The 16535-nt window shown below is 42.5% G+C and overlaps 1 protein-coding gene across 2 annotated transcripts in view; it reads right to left on the reverse strand.

Annotated features, from left to right (window-relative positions):
* The window catches only part of ARHGEF26 (Rho guanine nucleotide exchange factor 26), a 213379-nt gene that overhangs the window by 22505 nt on the left and 174339 nt on the right, over positions 1 to 16535 (reverse strand). For both annotated transcript variants that reach the window (XM_073579025.1, XM_073579026.1), the window contains exon 12: positions 609 to 815. In XM_073579025.1, the coding sequence (XP_073435126.1) occupies positions 609 to 815 (207 nt within the window). The remainder of the gene's footprint in view (positions 1 to 608; positions 816 to 16535) is intronic.

Consider the following 16535-nt stretch of genomic DNA (forward strand, 5'->3'; position numbering starts at 1 on the left):
ATCATTGAAAATCTGTCACTAAACCTCAAAATAGCAGTGCATGCAAGACGACCCAGGACTCTCACAGAACTGGAAGAATTTTTCAAGGAAGAATGGATGAAAACCCTCAAAGAAGAATTGAAAGACTCCTGGCTCTCAACACAAAGTCTTTACAAGCTGTGATACTTTCAAAAGGCAGTGCTACCAGGTACTAACCATGCAAGGTGCCCAAACTTTTGCAATAACCCATTTTCCTTTTTGGAATTTTTAAAATATAAAAAATGAAAAAATGTAAAATATATATTTTTCCTAAAATACAAAGGAAACGTGTCTTCTTTAACTTTAGGCCATTTTGAGATCATTTCATCTTCAACTTGCTAACTGTTCACAATAACAGTAATTTTGACCAGGGGTGCGCACACTTTTACATGGCACTATTTCAAACTAGACAACTGAGAGATTTTTATTAATAACATTTTTTTTTTGTCAATTAAAATAATATGGTATTTTTTGTTTAGCTATGACACACAGCGGGAAGTGACAAGAATGGATGCCATAAGGATTGTCATTTTGACATTTTTAAAGTTTTTTCCCCCAGTGAAGTGATTCAAGACCTGATCTTTACTTACAGAGTCTCAGCTCCCAACAGCATCTCCACCTCGTCTCCTGCATAATTGCTTCGGATGGTGAGTGTGAACAGGTGGCTTGCAGAGCTTTGTCTCGAGTAAAGGATGGGCGTACTGTTCTTTAAAGGAGAAGGTGATTCTTCGGTGTCACACTGCTCAACATGGAGCTGGTCCAACATGGAATAGTCTGTCACATTGTAACTCTCATCACTGCAACAAAACAGAACTGTATATTAGTCTACACATCACTTTTTCCTCTATGTCATGGTGACAGTAGATTAGACTGTACTTTAAAGAACACTTCTATCAAAATTTGTATCCATTTAATACATTGCAATCATCATATTATACAGCACTGTGTACTTACAATTGCTCATTTCCCCCTTCTGTCCAGTTAATTATTCTCTTTTCCATTAGGTCTATGACATTATGTGATTATCAGACTAGCTGAATCCTTCTAAGCTCCATGTAGAAACAGGAGGTACATTTTCCCTGTATGAGTCATGAGTCACTGCCAAAGTCCTTAGCAGAGTCTCATGACTCATGCTGGGAAAAGAGAATTCCTGTTTCCACATAGAGCAGAGAAAAAAAACAATAAGGCAAAATGAGTAACTAATTTCACAGTGCCATATAATATCATGATTGCAATATATTAATAAGATAAAAGTTTGATGGGAGTGCTTATTTAAAAGGTGGATGGTTCCCTTTCAAAACGTATTTAAAAATTGGCATCAATTTTTTTTCTAAAACCACACACAGTCCTTTGCAGGAGTTTTAAAAAGAAAACGGGCTAATGGAGTTTTGCTATGCAATTAAGAGATTTCTTACGAAGAGACCCTCAGCTATAAGTCATAAATTAAATGGTAGGTTGAAAATATGTGATAAAAGGGAACCTGTCAGCACATGCGTTCTGATCAAGCTGCCGTCAGCATCAACCAGAGAGTGGCTGCATGGCAGCAGTCAGGTATATTTCTCTTTGAAATGTTCCGGCATTTTAGGGGAAATATAGATAGAAGATCCATTGGTGGACCATAACTAGAAAGGACGAAATACATATGGGTTAAAGCCCCAAAATTAAAACAGCACTCCAGGTTTTGTTTTTTTTTTGTATTCATTTTGCCACTGTTCCTTCACTGTATATGATAGTGTTACCTAACTTAGTGATCCCATTCTAGCTGAAAATTCATTCTATATGTTGTTTTTTTTTTTAAACTTGGATCATGCGATCTCATGGTTACCCCTTGGAATTAGATGGCTTAATATTCTCTGAAGTGGGTCACAATCTCTACTAGCGGAGCTGTCTGTATCACACAATCTCATGGATTGTACCACTATACAGAGGGAAGGATAATGACAGTACTGCCACAAGAGGTAGAGAGTACTGGCTGCACTTGGTAAGGTGATAATGTACTGATGCATCATGGGATTAAAATAACATATAAGATGCAGGATGAGCGCTAGGAATCAAGATTGAGGCTCAAGGAAAGAAACCAGGAGGGTCAACTAAATGGAAGCAAGTACACTGTATATAAAAATGCAGTGTGAGACAGAATTAGGTGGCGGGTGCAGACATAGAAAAAAGAAAAAACAATACAATGGAGTGCTTCTTTAAAGGGGTTGTCCATTTCCTGGACAACCTCTTTTTAAATGAAATACCCTCACTTTTATTTTAAAAAGAATAAATACTCATCTTCCACACTGGCACCATTTCGTGTCTCTCAGGGCTATCTTGACATTATTATGTCAAGTGAGCCCTGCAGCCCAGTAGCAGCTATTGATTAGCTACAGGGCTCTTGTGACATAACAATATCACACGAACCCTAACACAGTTGGAACTCCAGAGAGGAGTGTCTGTTATTTTTATTTTACAAGAAGAAGTACTACACTTAAAAAGGGGTTGGCCAGGTAGTGAGAACCCCCTTAAAGAAGCACTTTACTCCCTGCTATACACTGCATACAAGTCAGAGAAGGGGCTTAATATAAAGCAACTATGGGGACAGGATGCACAAGAGAAAGAAAAGCGAATGATTATTTTTGGCATTCTGGAAGCATTTTTACAATAGGTCACTACCTGTTTACTGTTTAAGGCACAGATAGGAAACACACTGGAAGGAAATCAAAACACAAACATGAAATTCACTGGAACATCTGCAATTCCTGATCCGCTGCCAAGTAAAGGTTGAGAGCTCCTTCATATAAACACTACACAATGTGTAGGAGATGGACCTTTCAGCCAAGGGGCCCTTGTCAGTCAAACTACTCTCCACGATGGGAATGTAAACGACAACTCAAAGCAAAAGAAAAGAATGATCTAGAATAGCACGTTTTATGAGCACACACAAGTCCACTGCTCCTTCAGCTTCATGTGTGCAATAGACTACACCCCTGCTGCTTTTAGGAAGCGGAGGTAGACTCTCACATGCACGAAGCGTAGATTAATGCAGCGTTTCATTACTTCTTGCAGATGCAGTAGGAATAAGGGATATACATGGGCATTTATGGTGATGGTATCATCCTGGGCGACAAGACGATAAATTGAGTGATTTTCTTTTTGCTGCACATTATGTAGGAAAGTGTCAATTATTTGCAATGTTCTAGAATCTTCAAAAATGTAAGGCAAAAGGAATAACTTAATGTTCAATTGTTACTGGCAGATAGCCCAAGTCCCAAAGCAAACTCTACACCTCCTGTACTTACATTCCTGATTTTCTTCACAAAAACCCACTTTTGCAAATATCGATCAAATGCATTGCAGAATATCAGCTCTTAATCTACTTGACAAAAAGTTAAGAATGCGACATTTCATGTTTCATAGTTAACATTTTTATTGGAATGGTTTAGCAATCTAAACATAGTGATAGTTAATTTGCCAGGACATCCCCTTAACATTCCCACATAAAAAGGAGGATCTGCTGTAAGTTATGTAGAGGGGCTCACTGTTCAGTCTCTGCTCAGTTCAAAGGAGCGCACCACTGCCCAACCTGCCAGAATTCCGCTGGATGGATGAGCAGACTCTACAGAATGACAGACAGTCCAGGTCAACAGCAACGTCACACGCACGCTTCCAGGGCGGCTACATGAGCCAGTCTTGCCAGCCTCTGCAACATCGGAGGCACTGTGATTATGACAACCAGCTATAGTAAGACCGGTTGCCACCATCTTCCTCGTAGCCCCGGTAGGTGGCTGAACAAAGGTGGCTGGGATTAGAAGTTAATACAAATGCTCCAGAAAGTACAAGCCCTTCTGGTCCCAGTAGAAACAAGTTTGTAGGAACTGTACATACTTGGCCACTAATTACAGACCACTGCAGTATCCAGTTGTATGGACAATAAACTAAATTCAATGAATGATAAAATGAAAGATGTTGGGAGAATGAGAGAAAAGTTAACCAACAAGTTACTTATTTGGAAAGTCGCTCGCTTTTACATGGACTACTCAGACTGATTGATGGGAAGAGACCTTTATTTGTATGGTCCTTTTTTAAGTTATTTTATAACCTCAATTTTTCTGCACTCAGCCCGTAACTAATAAATTAAGAGTGCTCACACTTAATCTCATCAACATCTTCTATTCTTTCCCATACAAAGAAGCTAAACCTGCGTACATTATTACACAAGTGGCTGAATTAAGGCCTTTTGCTTTCTTCATGAGTCTCTATGCCGCTACTTTATACATCACTCACTCCTTTTGGCCTTGGCAGCAGCTGTCTGGCTGCGCTTTAGTTTACAGCTCACTAGTACTTATAAATCCTTTTCCATCTCATTTCTGTGTCCCAAACGTCTAAGTAGCAGATTTGTAATCACACCCTAAGTGCTAAACCTTACATTTCTTTACTTTATACATCTCCACCCAAGTTTCCGAATTTGCTTAAATACCTCAACAATATTATATTACTTGACTGTGTAAAATACCTCACATAGTTTAGTGAACATTTTGGATATGTTCCATGTACGAGCCCCATTTCTTAATCATAATGGATGCATAGCTTAATAGCCAACAAGATAAAAGTTAAACTAAAGTACTTTTGTAAGTTTTCAACAGCTTTGTCAAATTATGGAGAGTGCCCCTTTACCATTGATGTCAATCATCGTGAGAAATATTTAGGGACACTTACATTAAAATTACTCTCCCTATGCTGCTTGTACTTTAAATACTCATACTGATATACAAGTTTGTGGCATCTGTACAAATTAGAGAAACTTTGGATGAATCCACCAATTTTAATGGGGTCGGACGTCAGTCTAATGTGTATGAATGCTCCGACAGATGATGTCGTGGAAGATAAAGTTCTGTTATGTCTAATTTAAGTCTACTAATCCTTTCATCCTAAGCCACCGCCAGAGGAGTCTGGCAGCGGCTCACTCATAGATAACACAGGAGTGCTCAGCAGAATGAGCACTCCTGTGAACAGGAGAGCCGGGCAAGATAGCTGCTCATCATTCGGCAAAATGTGTATGGAGGCTTTATAATCCCCTATAAAACTTAGAAAAGTAGATCTGGTTCTAAATATTTTAATAGGAGTCAGATCACAAGTATTCTTGCTGGGTTTCTATGATGAGAGATGTGTAAGTCTGGATGTAGGGCCTTTGGCTGATGCTAAGTATCTAGACTTTGAAAAGGCATGTGATACTGTACCACACAACAGATTGTGTACTGAAGCTTCAGAAGCAGGGACTAGGGTACACTATATGCACATGGGTAAAAATCTGACTAATGGACAGGAAACCAAGAATTCAAAGTAAATTATACAATCACTAAATGTGCTAAAGTGGGCTACCACATGGATAAGTGTTGGGTTGGATGCACAAATCCGAGTTTTGCGAACTCCAATTCACAGACCAATCGTGGGTCTGCTTCACAACACTGTTTTTGTGATTGTAGATAGCTTATAAAATTTATTTTCGTTGGACGATCCCTTTAGACATCGATTTAATCAGTGGAAGAAAGAGGTTAATGAAATTGCCCAGTTACATACTTTCAAGGGGATGTCAGAAGCTGCAGACAGTCACACTGCATCTAGCTGCAGAAGGTCTTTGCCAGACACCTTAACCCTTCTGACTCTTTGACCCAGTGGCAACCTTTCTCTAGCTCTAGTTGACACACCTGGACCGGGGTGTTTATAGACTCCCAGCCTGCGGCTGGGAGTTGCCGGTGATATTTCCATTTCTCCCTGTAGAGGCTTGGAGCTATAGCAGTCGGCTATCTTCCTCTTGGTGTTGCTGGAGGACCTCTGTGTTACATCTGAGTCTACTCAAGTTAGGTGTTCCCCTTGTTCGTCTATCCCAGCTGTCTTTATTAGTACACACCGTGTCATTCCCTAAGCAGGGCTTATTGCCAGGATCAGGCAGGGATTAGGTTCCTCTCGGCAATAGGTGCAGAACCTATATAGGGACGTTAAGAGCAGACAGGGTGACGTGAGATCTGCCTAGGGGTCTCCACTCCCCTTTCCCTAGAGTTGGGCTCCCTTCCCCTCATTCCTTCGTGTTGCACTTAGTCTTTCCTACATTGTGCATGACAGATACAATGAGCACTCAACCAACCAAAAGTTTAGCTACAGCTTTCTTTGTGCTTGTGGAAAAAAACACATCTACCAATAATAATAGATTTATGGGTCATCAGGAGCAGAAATTGCCATTGTAATTACAAGACTTCAAAACTTGCTGGGGCCTAAAAGATAAACAAAAAGGTACCAGATGGCTCCATACATTTTGGAGCGAGATCAAGGTAATCTGGATTAAATTTACAGTGATTATGGACCTAGCATATGAATAGTGGATGACATATAATAGTTAATTCTTCAGATCAGCTAAAACTTATTTGGACACATTACGGGCCTGTGTCCGTTACTCATTGGTGATTGGACCATCTCCCACTGGGCTTTATTCAGATATATCTCCTTCTCAGGTCAATAGACGGCCAGACCAGTGCTAAACATGTAAGTAATTTTTCTAAGCAGTAGCATGATTACAAATTATGGTACAATGAAGCACTAAAAAGAGCTGGAGATAAAAGAGGAGTTAGCTCTGCGAGATTGCTCATCATCCGTGAGTAGTTGAAATGATGTTTTTAAGTAGTATATTAAAAGATGTTTTAAATTGTTTCACCCTCATTACAATTTTGCTCATATTTATGAGTGAGCATGACAGGTGCACTTTTTTTGTAATATAAACAGTATGGACTCATTAGTAGTGCCATAGCCTTAGGAAGGTCAGGATGGCGCCACTACACAATGTGAGACAACTCGTGCTGCCCAGTAAAAGATCCAGAGATGGTGATTCTGTAGGGTATTGCATTTCTTGTAGGAAAAATGTACTACAAATCAACAGTGATCTTGTTTAACCAATAAGACAAGATAGCAATTACATTAAACACATCAAAACCTTTTCTACAGAAGTCCGAGTAAGAAAGCTTGAAGTGTGCGTCCTCAATTTAGCAGTCAAGACTGCAGGTTGCATCTGACTGTGGGACAAGAAGTCTAGGGTTTCTTATGGTATAGCCTTTGTTTTCATTCCCAGAAGTAGATACAATGGAAATAATACTGAAAAACATCACAAAAATTTGCAAAAAAAGATATTTATACTGTTCATTCACTCAAAAGACAAAGATAAGCCCTGCTCTTTTACATTTTAGTAGTTTTCATTCCTGGGGGTCAGCGGAGCAAAGATGGCAGAAGGTGCCAAGCATTAGGCCAACATGCACATGGCTCCTGCTCTTCACATAAAAACAGAAGGACAATATCTAACACTGTCCATAGGACATTTATATGTGACGTGTTATTGGACTGCAGCTTAGAACATTTTACTGTCAGTTCCCCAAAGCTCCTAAATTATCGACAATTGGGAGTATGGGAACAAGTAAGCAGGTAAGCACACTCATTTAGCGGTTACCTTACCCACATTTAAACACCAAAATTTGGAACTCTGAAGTCTTCAAAAACAGAAATAGAGTAACTTTTGTGTGATACTACATCCAAGCCCTTTGCATCCCAGTACTAAGTTTATACGAGTTTACAAATTTAAAAATAAAAAAAATGGCATGGAATAAAATAAAATAACAAAAATAGAAACTCCTATTCAGCTGATAATCCTCCCTTGTGCTGTGGCTTAGGGGTCCTGCTGGCTAGCATAGCAGTCCTGTAGCAATGACATTCTACAGTCGCGTGCCTACCTTCATATTACTACTGCAACCAATCATTCAGCAGTTAGGTTGGCATAGCCAGCAAAAGACAGATGAGGCCAGTAACCAGCTGCAGCAGTCACTTTAGGTTACTCAGAGGTTAATTTCTGCAAGACAGCTAACCCCAAGCCATTACTTCTGAATGAAAAATGACAGGTTTACACCAAAATCTTCAACTTTTTTTTTCTGACATAAAGCTAGCAAAAGAAGCAAAACCCTTTTTCTCCTTAAAGCGGTTTCCCCCACAAACAAAAGTTAATTTTAATCCATAGATTTTAGAATAATAATAACTTCCACAGTTGGATGTGTTTAAAGCATAATTCCTGTGCTGAGATAAACTTATAAATGTGCCCCTGCTGTGTACTGTGTAATGGCCGTGTCTGACCATACAGGGACATGGTCTGATCATACCACAGCTCCTGGGAAGGGGAGGAAGCAAAAGAGAGTATACAGGCAGGACAGCGTGGGACCACAGCTGATTCTTTCTGTGATATAAAGCATTTCCCTGCAGGTTTTTAAACAATGTTTTACTTCAAAGAAATAATTAGTTGTGATCCCATGCTATAGTATCTCTATACTTTTTTTTTCTGCCCCCCCCCCCTGCCCAGGAGCTGTGGTATGATCAGTCTATCTTCCTGCATACACAGCATGAAAACATTTATAAGATTATCTCAGCACAGGAACATTTAATTTAAACGCATCCAATTGTGGAAATTATTATTCCAAAGATCAACTGATTAAAATTAACTTTTGTTTGTGGGAAAACCCTTTAAGGTCCCGGTATTAACATTGTCAGGAGCTTTGAGGTCAGCAAACATATGACATGACTTGGTAGAATAGTAAAACAAGTTCAAACAAGCCTTACTGGCAATAAATCAATTTCCAATTGCTGCAAAAATCTTTATATAATGCAATTGTAAGTGAACCACCGAGGATGGACCAAGTCTGGATTTCTACCTTATCCCCCTTAGTACCACCTCCATGGGCTTTGAGGTCCATTCAGTTTCCCAGATCTCCTTTTCATCACTGCTTTGGCACTCGTCATTCAAGTCCAAGGAGGCGGTGTGAGGAGATGATGAATTGACTATCCGGGAACTCCTCCCTTCCACCTGACCTTGGCGCATTTGCATCCTGATTTACATTTAAAAAAAAAAGTTAATTTTCTCAGTGATGTAATATTATTTGCAGCCAGGAAGTATTTATTTCAGCTTGTCTTTTATTATCCTACATGGCATCATTATTAGGTTGGTGACCGTAAAGCTCCTGACAGTTTCCATTTGATGATGTCACAGCCACAGCGGCAGCACAAAGGCAGAATCAATAGTTTCTGCATTAGGAACATAGCATTCATTACAAGTCCTTGTAACTGGACATTTACCGACAGGGAAGCTGTTATTTCAGTTCCTTGTCACATTAGCAAAATTGGGCTGTGTGACCGGCCGATCCTGCTGATGGCACTGCGTGCAGTTGTGTTCCGAGTCATTAAACTGGGTGTGCAGATTCAGGCACAGGGGGTGGCATGGAAGGGTTATTAACAAGCAGGGATTTCATTACCTTTATAAGTTACAATTAAATAAAAAAAAATAAATAAAACTTCTCCTGACCTAATTTTCTTCCATAAAAACAAAAATGAGCTATGCCAATTGTTTAGGCTGTTGGAGAGGCAATCCCTGCATGTGTTGCGGTTGTTGAACAGCCAAAAGACACACTAGCGCGGAGACTCGAATATAATTTTAGCACACGAGCAAGTTCAGATTACATCTTAGGCCGGGGTCACACTTGGCGAGTGCAATGCGAGAAACTCCCTCGAGTCTCTTGCCTCAATACCCGGCACTACCGCCAGCGGTTCGGACCGGAGCGTTCAGCTGAATTGAAACACATGCAACCGCACACTCCGGTCCCGAGTGCCGGGTATTGAGGCGTGAGTTTCTCGCATTTCACTCACAAGTGTGACCCCGGCCTTATCTGGGCACGTTCACTCATCACTAATCAGGACCATAGTCAGTCAATGTAATAGTTCACAAGAATGTTTTTACACACGGACCATTGGTTTGCATGTTAAAAAAAAAAAATTGCAGCATGCGCTACTGTAATCTGCATTCTGGATCAGACTCGCCCATTAAAAGTCAATAGGTGTGTGGAAAGCAGATTACATACGGGTTACCATCTGTACATCATGCAGATACATTACAATTATAAAGATAAGAAACTGTATTTGACCTTCATTATTAATTAAAGTGTTCGTGTGAAAAATGAATACTACATGGATAAAAAAAGCAACTATGAAGTGCGTACGGATATTAAAAACGGACACAGACTGCATATAGACGACAATAGAGATGAAAAAGCGCATGTTTTCTCTGGATGGTAAATGAACAATGCACTCATGTGATCCCCGCCCATGTTGGAGCATAGTCCTTACCCCATAATTATACCAGGGATCCCTCTTACACTGCAGCTCATTATAAAGCACCCAATTCTCTCCAACAAGCCACCGATAAGTGGAAACTAGGACATTAGCTCAGGCCCTTACGAGCAGTACAATGGATAGTAGGAAACGAATTTTAAGATGATAGTGGCCCCTAACCTACTGGGCCCTTGGGCAGCTGAACAGCTTGGAGCAATGTTACAGTTATATCCGACCCTGGAGTGGAGTATGTTTAGCAATTCATTCATTAAAATGTTGGAGAAGTCAATAAAAGTGGAAAGACAAATATGCTGCCAGTTGTTGAATGTTTCCCAGAAAGCTGGGTAACATCAGAGCCTGAGATTACCCTCATCCATCTCTCCCAAATGTAACAGTAACAGGTGTGGAGCAGAGAATCCGGAAAACAAACCTGGATAATTCAAGCAGCCAAATGGCAGTCTGTCAGCATGGAATATTTCTGTACGGGGAAAAGTATGACTGATGGGACAGATAATGGGAAAACCAGGGACGGCCTGAACATGAGAAATATTCATTAGTGAACGTCCCGAGAGGAATGTGCAGGGCAGAATAATGAGAAGTGCTCACGGGGAACATTGCTGGCACAATATGGAAGAACTTCCTCCCATTGTGTCATATGGTGCATTCTTGTGTGCCCAGTAATAAAGTGTGACGACACAACTACCTGAAAGAAACTGATCCCTTCTATAAACAAAGGGATTGGGATAATCACTTCATGCATAAGGCATCCACGTGTCACCTGGCACCAGAGGAGATGGCTCATGCGTGATGTATGCCCTGCTGCCAACCAGCAGCATTCCGAGATCACTGCCGCTCTCCGAGCAGATCTGGATCAGTAATGATTAGCACAGGGCAGTTTTATCTATTCAGAGTCTCGGCACAATTTATTTTCAACTCTACAAAAGGGGCTTTCGTTGCCCTATTTATGTTCTAGCCCATTACTTGCAGGGCGCAGTACATGTAAAATATAGACGGGTCTTACATGCACAGCGAGCAAACAAACAATAAAAATAATATCGTCATGTTCTTAGTGGCAAGGAAGATAACTTGTATTTTGCTGAAAACACAAGTGATACATCAGGACTGGCGAGGAGATGTGCTGGAGACAGATGCTCCTCATACATGAAGAGGTATCTGCCTCCTCAGGAATCAGGAGCGCAGAATGAGTGGAGTACACCTCTGTGTGCACCTAACCACAAACCCTAATGCAGCCCCTGTCGCCACGTCCCCGTGCCTGCTCCGCCGACTTTGTTGGAGCTGTATGAATATGGGGCGAGAACGCCATAAGTGGTACAATTGTACCGCAGCTCATAGTTGTGCCAAAAGCTTGTGACTCTTCAAATATTTTTATGCCAGAATATTGGTGTAAAAGCATTGATGAACCAGACCTTTACATATACAGTATAAAGATGTATATACGTAGTGCATCCACGCTTGGGGTTGCAGGGCACATTGGTGGTACACCTTCAGTGAAAAAAACTTTGGACATATATACAAATATGGGTTCACACAAGTGTATGCATAATCGTCCCTTTAATGACCACAAAAAAAATGATGATTTTTCATACATATGGCTATCCTATCCTTATAATTAAAATGTCACACACCGATGGTAACCGGTATGTGATCTGTTTTTGAGCACCGCTTGACCCATAATGGGCGTTCTCAACCAGAATATGGATCAAAGTAGAACATACTGTGATTTTTTTACACATAGACCATTCGTCCAAGTGTAAAAACGTTCGTGGGAGCTACCACACCGACGTGCATTGGTCAGTGTGCTGTCTGCACGTATGCTATCAGTTTCGCATACGGACGTTTAGCACACTCATCTGGATGAGGTCTAAGTTTCCATGTGTAGGAAAAAAATACAACTTACACCCGCAATGTACATTTATTAATAATAATAATAATAATAATAATAATAATAATAATAATAATAATCTTTATTTTTATATAGCGCTAACATATTCCGCAGCGCTTTACAGTTTGCACACATTTTCATCACTGTCCCCGATGGGGGCTCACAATCTAAATTCCCTATCAGTATGTCTTTGGAATGTGGGAGGAAACCGGAGTACCCGGAGGAAACCCACGCAAACACGGGAAGAACATACAAACTCCTTGCAGATGTTGTCCTTGGTGGGATTCGAACCCAGGACCCGCTGCAGCGCTAACCACTGAGCCACCGTGCTGCCCATTATTACTAGATGCTTCTCTATACAATGGCATGGCCACCTACTTTCTTACACTGTTAAGGGAAAAAAAGATCCCACCAGAGTGTCCTTTTGGCCTCCATTGGATACAAGAGTGCCCATGGGTATATGTCTTCACAGCACAATCTTTACATACATGGGACCCTCGGTGTGACTGCATCCAAATCACAGATTTTCCCCATTAAAGTACAAAGTTGGAGCTCGATTCTGATTATTTCAGATAAAACACGGTAATGAAATTTTTGGCTAATAAAGTACTGTGTGACTAGTTGACCAATCTAAAGCAATCATGGCATACCCATAAATGCTGATCTTTCTGCAGCTCCCAAAGACCTCTGCATTTTCCCCCCAGAATTATTAGCCTGGGTCTGGTATGGACGGAGTGGTGCTTAGCGGCAATACTAGACCTCGCCAGCACAACCGTGCCTATGCAGGTCTTTATGGGGTCTCATGTACGTTATGTCCAACAAACAAGGGGGAGATTTCCCTTTAGAGGTCAGAATTTAGCAGTTCCCCTCTTGTATCAGATGTGTAGCATCCTAAACTAATGTCTGTGTCCAGCTGCAGACAGGTATTGCTCCTCCGCATTGTCCAACGCCTGGAACCAGACCAATGTCCAGCTGCACTTTGTTAAATATATCTGTTCTCCAAAAGGCACAAAGCCAAAACGCTAGCAATTTACTGGCATCCCAAAGGGATAAACTAAGGAAGAGAAAGATGTACAGCAAAAAAAAAGCTAATTACCAAAATACTGTTGGCCCTGAAGTCCATGTGTATTTACATCTGATTAGACCTTCATCCCTTATTACCAGATATAAGGCCCAAGCTACACAGGTGCAGCTTAAGAAAATATAGAATGATGCAAATAGAAGCTTTCCCATCTGAGACCTGCCTGCTGTTCTAGCCTTTAGCCATGCTTTACACTGCAGCCCTACTTGTTTGCATACAAAAGCAATTTGTGTGGCATAATAGTGCTGAAGGTTAGTATTTAGCCTTACAGAAAAAAAACAGAAGCAGCCTCAATTCCATACTGAGAGAAGGCTGGTAGTGCAATAAGCTGGGACTGGCTCAGGAAACGCATTGGCAATAAAGACACCTTGCATTCTACCACAGCAGCGCAGTCTCTTATTGCACTACCAGCCTTCTCTTTGTACCAAGTCCTTGGACCTCGTGCAGACTGCTGCAGCTGTTTTATGCGATTATAGGTGTTGTGACTCTCACAACCCTATCAGGTGAGCCTAACACTTGCTGTGCACTCATCTACTTTCCATACAGACCTACGCATTGGAAGCGCCCTGTCTCCCCCTTTTCTTTTCAATTCCATACTGCGGAGATATTCTCTCCTCGATGCAGTGCTTCTAGTGAAGAATGCCTCCATCGTACAGCATCAAATGGACCATCCCAATACTACAGCTCTGTGCAACATTATTGGTAGTGGTGAGATGAATGGGGAAATTCTCAAAATGCTTAATTTGTTACAAAACTGCAACATAAGCATTAAACAGCTATGTGTGCATGCAAAATAATGACCCACACGCCACACATGTCATTACAGGAGTGCGCTATTTACTCCCAAGGAGAAACTATAGGAAGAGAATAGCTTAGTTACTCACCGATAACGGGGTTTCTCGGAACCCATGACAGCACCACGGAGAGAGGGGATCCGCCCTTCAGGGACAGGAACCTACAGATAAAAAGGGCGGTACCTCTCCTCCGCCTTCAGTTGGTTACAGAGCATCAGAGGGTCTCCAGGTTAGTTAGACAACAGAAATATATGCATAACATTATAATATTGCTTATTATCAGAAGCACCGTGTCTAAACGGAAACACTCTACTAACAGTAAAACGTGCCCACCACACTCGTGAAGGGGAGGGGAATAAGCGGGTGCTGTCATGGGTTCCGAGAAACACCGTTATCGGTGAGTAACTAAGCTATTCTCTCTCACCCATGACAGCACCACGGAGAGAATTACAGAGATTGGTAGCTTAGGGAGGTACCACTGCCTGAAGGACCCTACTCCCGAAGGTCAGGTCAGACGTAGAGGCTAGATCTAATCTATAGTGCCTAAAAAAGGTCGAAGGTGATGACCAGGTGGCCGCCTTACAGATTTGTTCTATTGATACCTCAGATCATTCAGCCCATGAGGTCACCATCACTCCTGTGGAATGGGCTCTCAACCCTTCCGGAATGGTATTTTCACTGGATGAATATGCCAGGGCAATCGCATCCCTTATGCACCTTGCCAGGGTACTCTTAGATGCTTTGAGTCCCTTCCGAGGTCCCTGAAAACACACAAGGAGAGAGCCTTCCTTCCTACATTTCTTGGTGGCCTCTAGATACTGCACTAGGCACCTCATCACGTCTAAGGTGTGGAATTTGTCTTCTCCCTTCTTTTTAGGATTTGGGCAGAATGAAGGAAGGACTACCTCTTGGGACTTATAGAAGTGTGATGACACTTTGGGTAGATATGCCAGGTCAGGCTTTAAAATGACCCTATCATCTAGAATCTTTGTGAAAGGTGGCCCTACTGATAAAGCTTGCATATCGCTCACTCTGCGAGCTGATGTTAGCGCCAAAAGAAGCACTGTTTTTAACGACAGGATTCTTAGGGATGCTGAGTGAATAGGTTCGAATGGAGGGCCTGTTAGCGTGGATAGTACAAGATTTAGATCCCATGATGGTAATCTTTGATTAGCTATCGGCCTGGATCTGGATACGGCCTTAGTAATCTGTCACCCAGGGATTACCTACCACATTATGGTTATAAAGGTGCCCAAGGCCGCTACTTGTACCTTTAATGTGTTGACCGCTAGACCCTGTTCTAGGCCCTTTTGTAGAAATTCTAGGATTTTGTCAATGTGAACCTCATCCTGAACCTTTACCCCCGAAGTGGATAAGAATTTTTTCAAATTCCTCTGTCTCTCATCAGTGCCCTCTCAAATTCCATGCTGTTAAATGGAATCTCCCTGCCTGAGGATGTAACACTGGCCCCTGCGATAGCAGGTCCAGGAGATCTGGGAGGATCCATGAGTCGATTAGAGAGAATATTCTTAGCCAGGAGAACCAGGTTCCGTTTTTTTTTTTTTTTTCCTGCCCTCGATGTTTTCTTTGCTTTGGCTTTTGCCCCTGGTGGTCACTGGGGTTATAGCAGTTTTTGGCCCCTGATCATTTGACCATTCCCTTTTCCTATGGGGTCACATGGTCTAGGCAGGTGTTGGTGATAGCATCTTGTGAAGCCACTGCAGAAACCTGGTGGAGTTACCAGCTGGCTTGAAGCCACTGCTGAAACTGGTGCTGAACTCTGGCTGCCTGGTGTCCGCAGCAGAGTGAGATGGTGAAGGTGGCAGCTGGCTCTGAGGTGTAGAGCCACTCTCTCAAGAAATAGGTAGGGGACTAGCACAAGTGGGGCACTCCCTTTTCTTTTCCCCTTCTTTCCCTAGTAAGGGAAATGGAACTTTTAATACAATGGTGAACATTCACGAAGATCACTCACCCAAAGGTATGCGGCTGCAGGTATCGATTCGGGAGATGGAGTCAGGTCATGAATAGGCTGCTCTCCTGGTGGCGATTTGCTCCTTGCAGCTGACGTGCTATGCTGCGTGGAGTGACTACTGGAACGACCATCCGTACTGTGTTCCTTTTGACGATGATTGTGGTGCTGCTGCTAAAGCTGCTGCCTGGCTTGCTGCTCCTGTTGCTGGTCACTATCCCCTTCAGGATTGCCTCCAGCCTGGTGCGCTTGTGCAGCCACCGTCTTAAAATTTCCCGGCTGGCGTCACCGCTCCCATCCTGCACCGCGGTCCCCGGGAGAGTGCTCCTGCGCATGTGCCGGTTCTAGGGACCCGGAAGCCGGCTTCTACTTCCGGGGCGGCCACCATCTTGGTACACCTCTGTAACCCGGCGCCGCCCGCATGTTTACCGGGTCCCCACGAGCCCCGACTTCCTCTCCGGAGCGGCGGCTCCGGCGTCACTCCCGCCCGCTCACCCGGCAGCCCGCATCGGCCCCAGCAGTGGCGGCTTCGGGCACCGCACCTTCCCGAGGCAGGGGCCTCCCCGCTGCCACCACCGGTAAGGCCGGCCCCGGATCCTG

This window comes from Dendrobates tinctorius, unplaced genomic scaffold (genome assembly GCF_039654945.1).
Source record: "Dendrobates tinctorius isolate UK_male_01 unplaced genomic scaffold, ASM3965494v1 ptg000060l, whole genome shotgun sequence".
NCBI classification, from domain to species: Eukaryota; Metazoa; Chordata; class Amphibia; order Anura; family Dendrobatidae; genus Dendrobates; species Dendrobates tinctorius.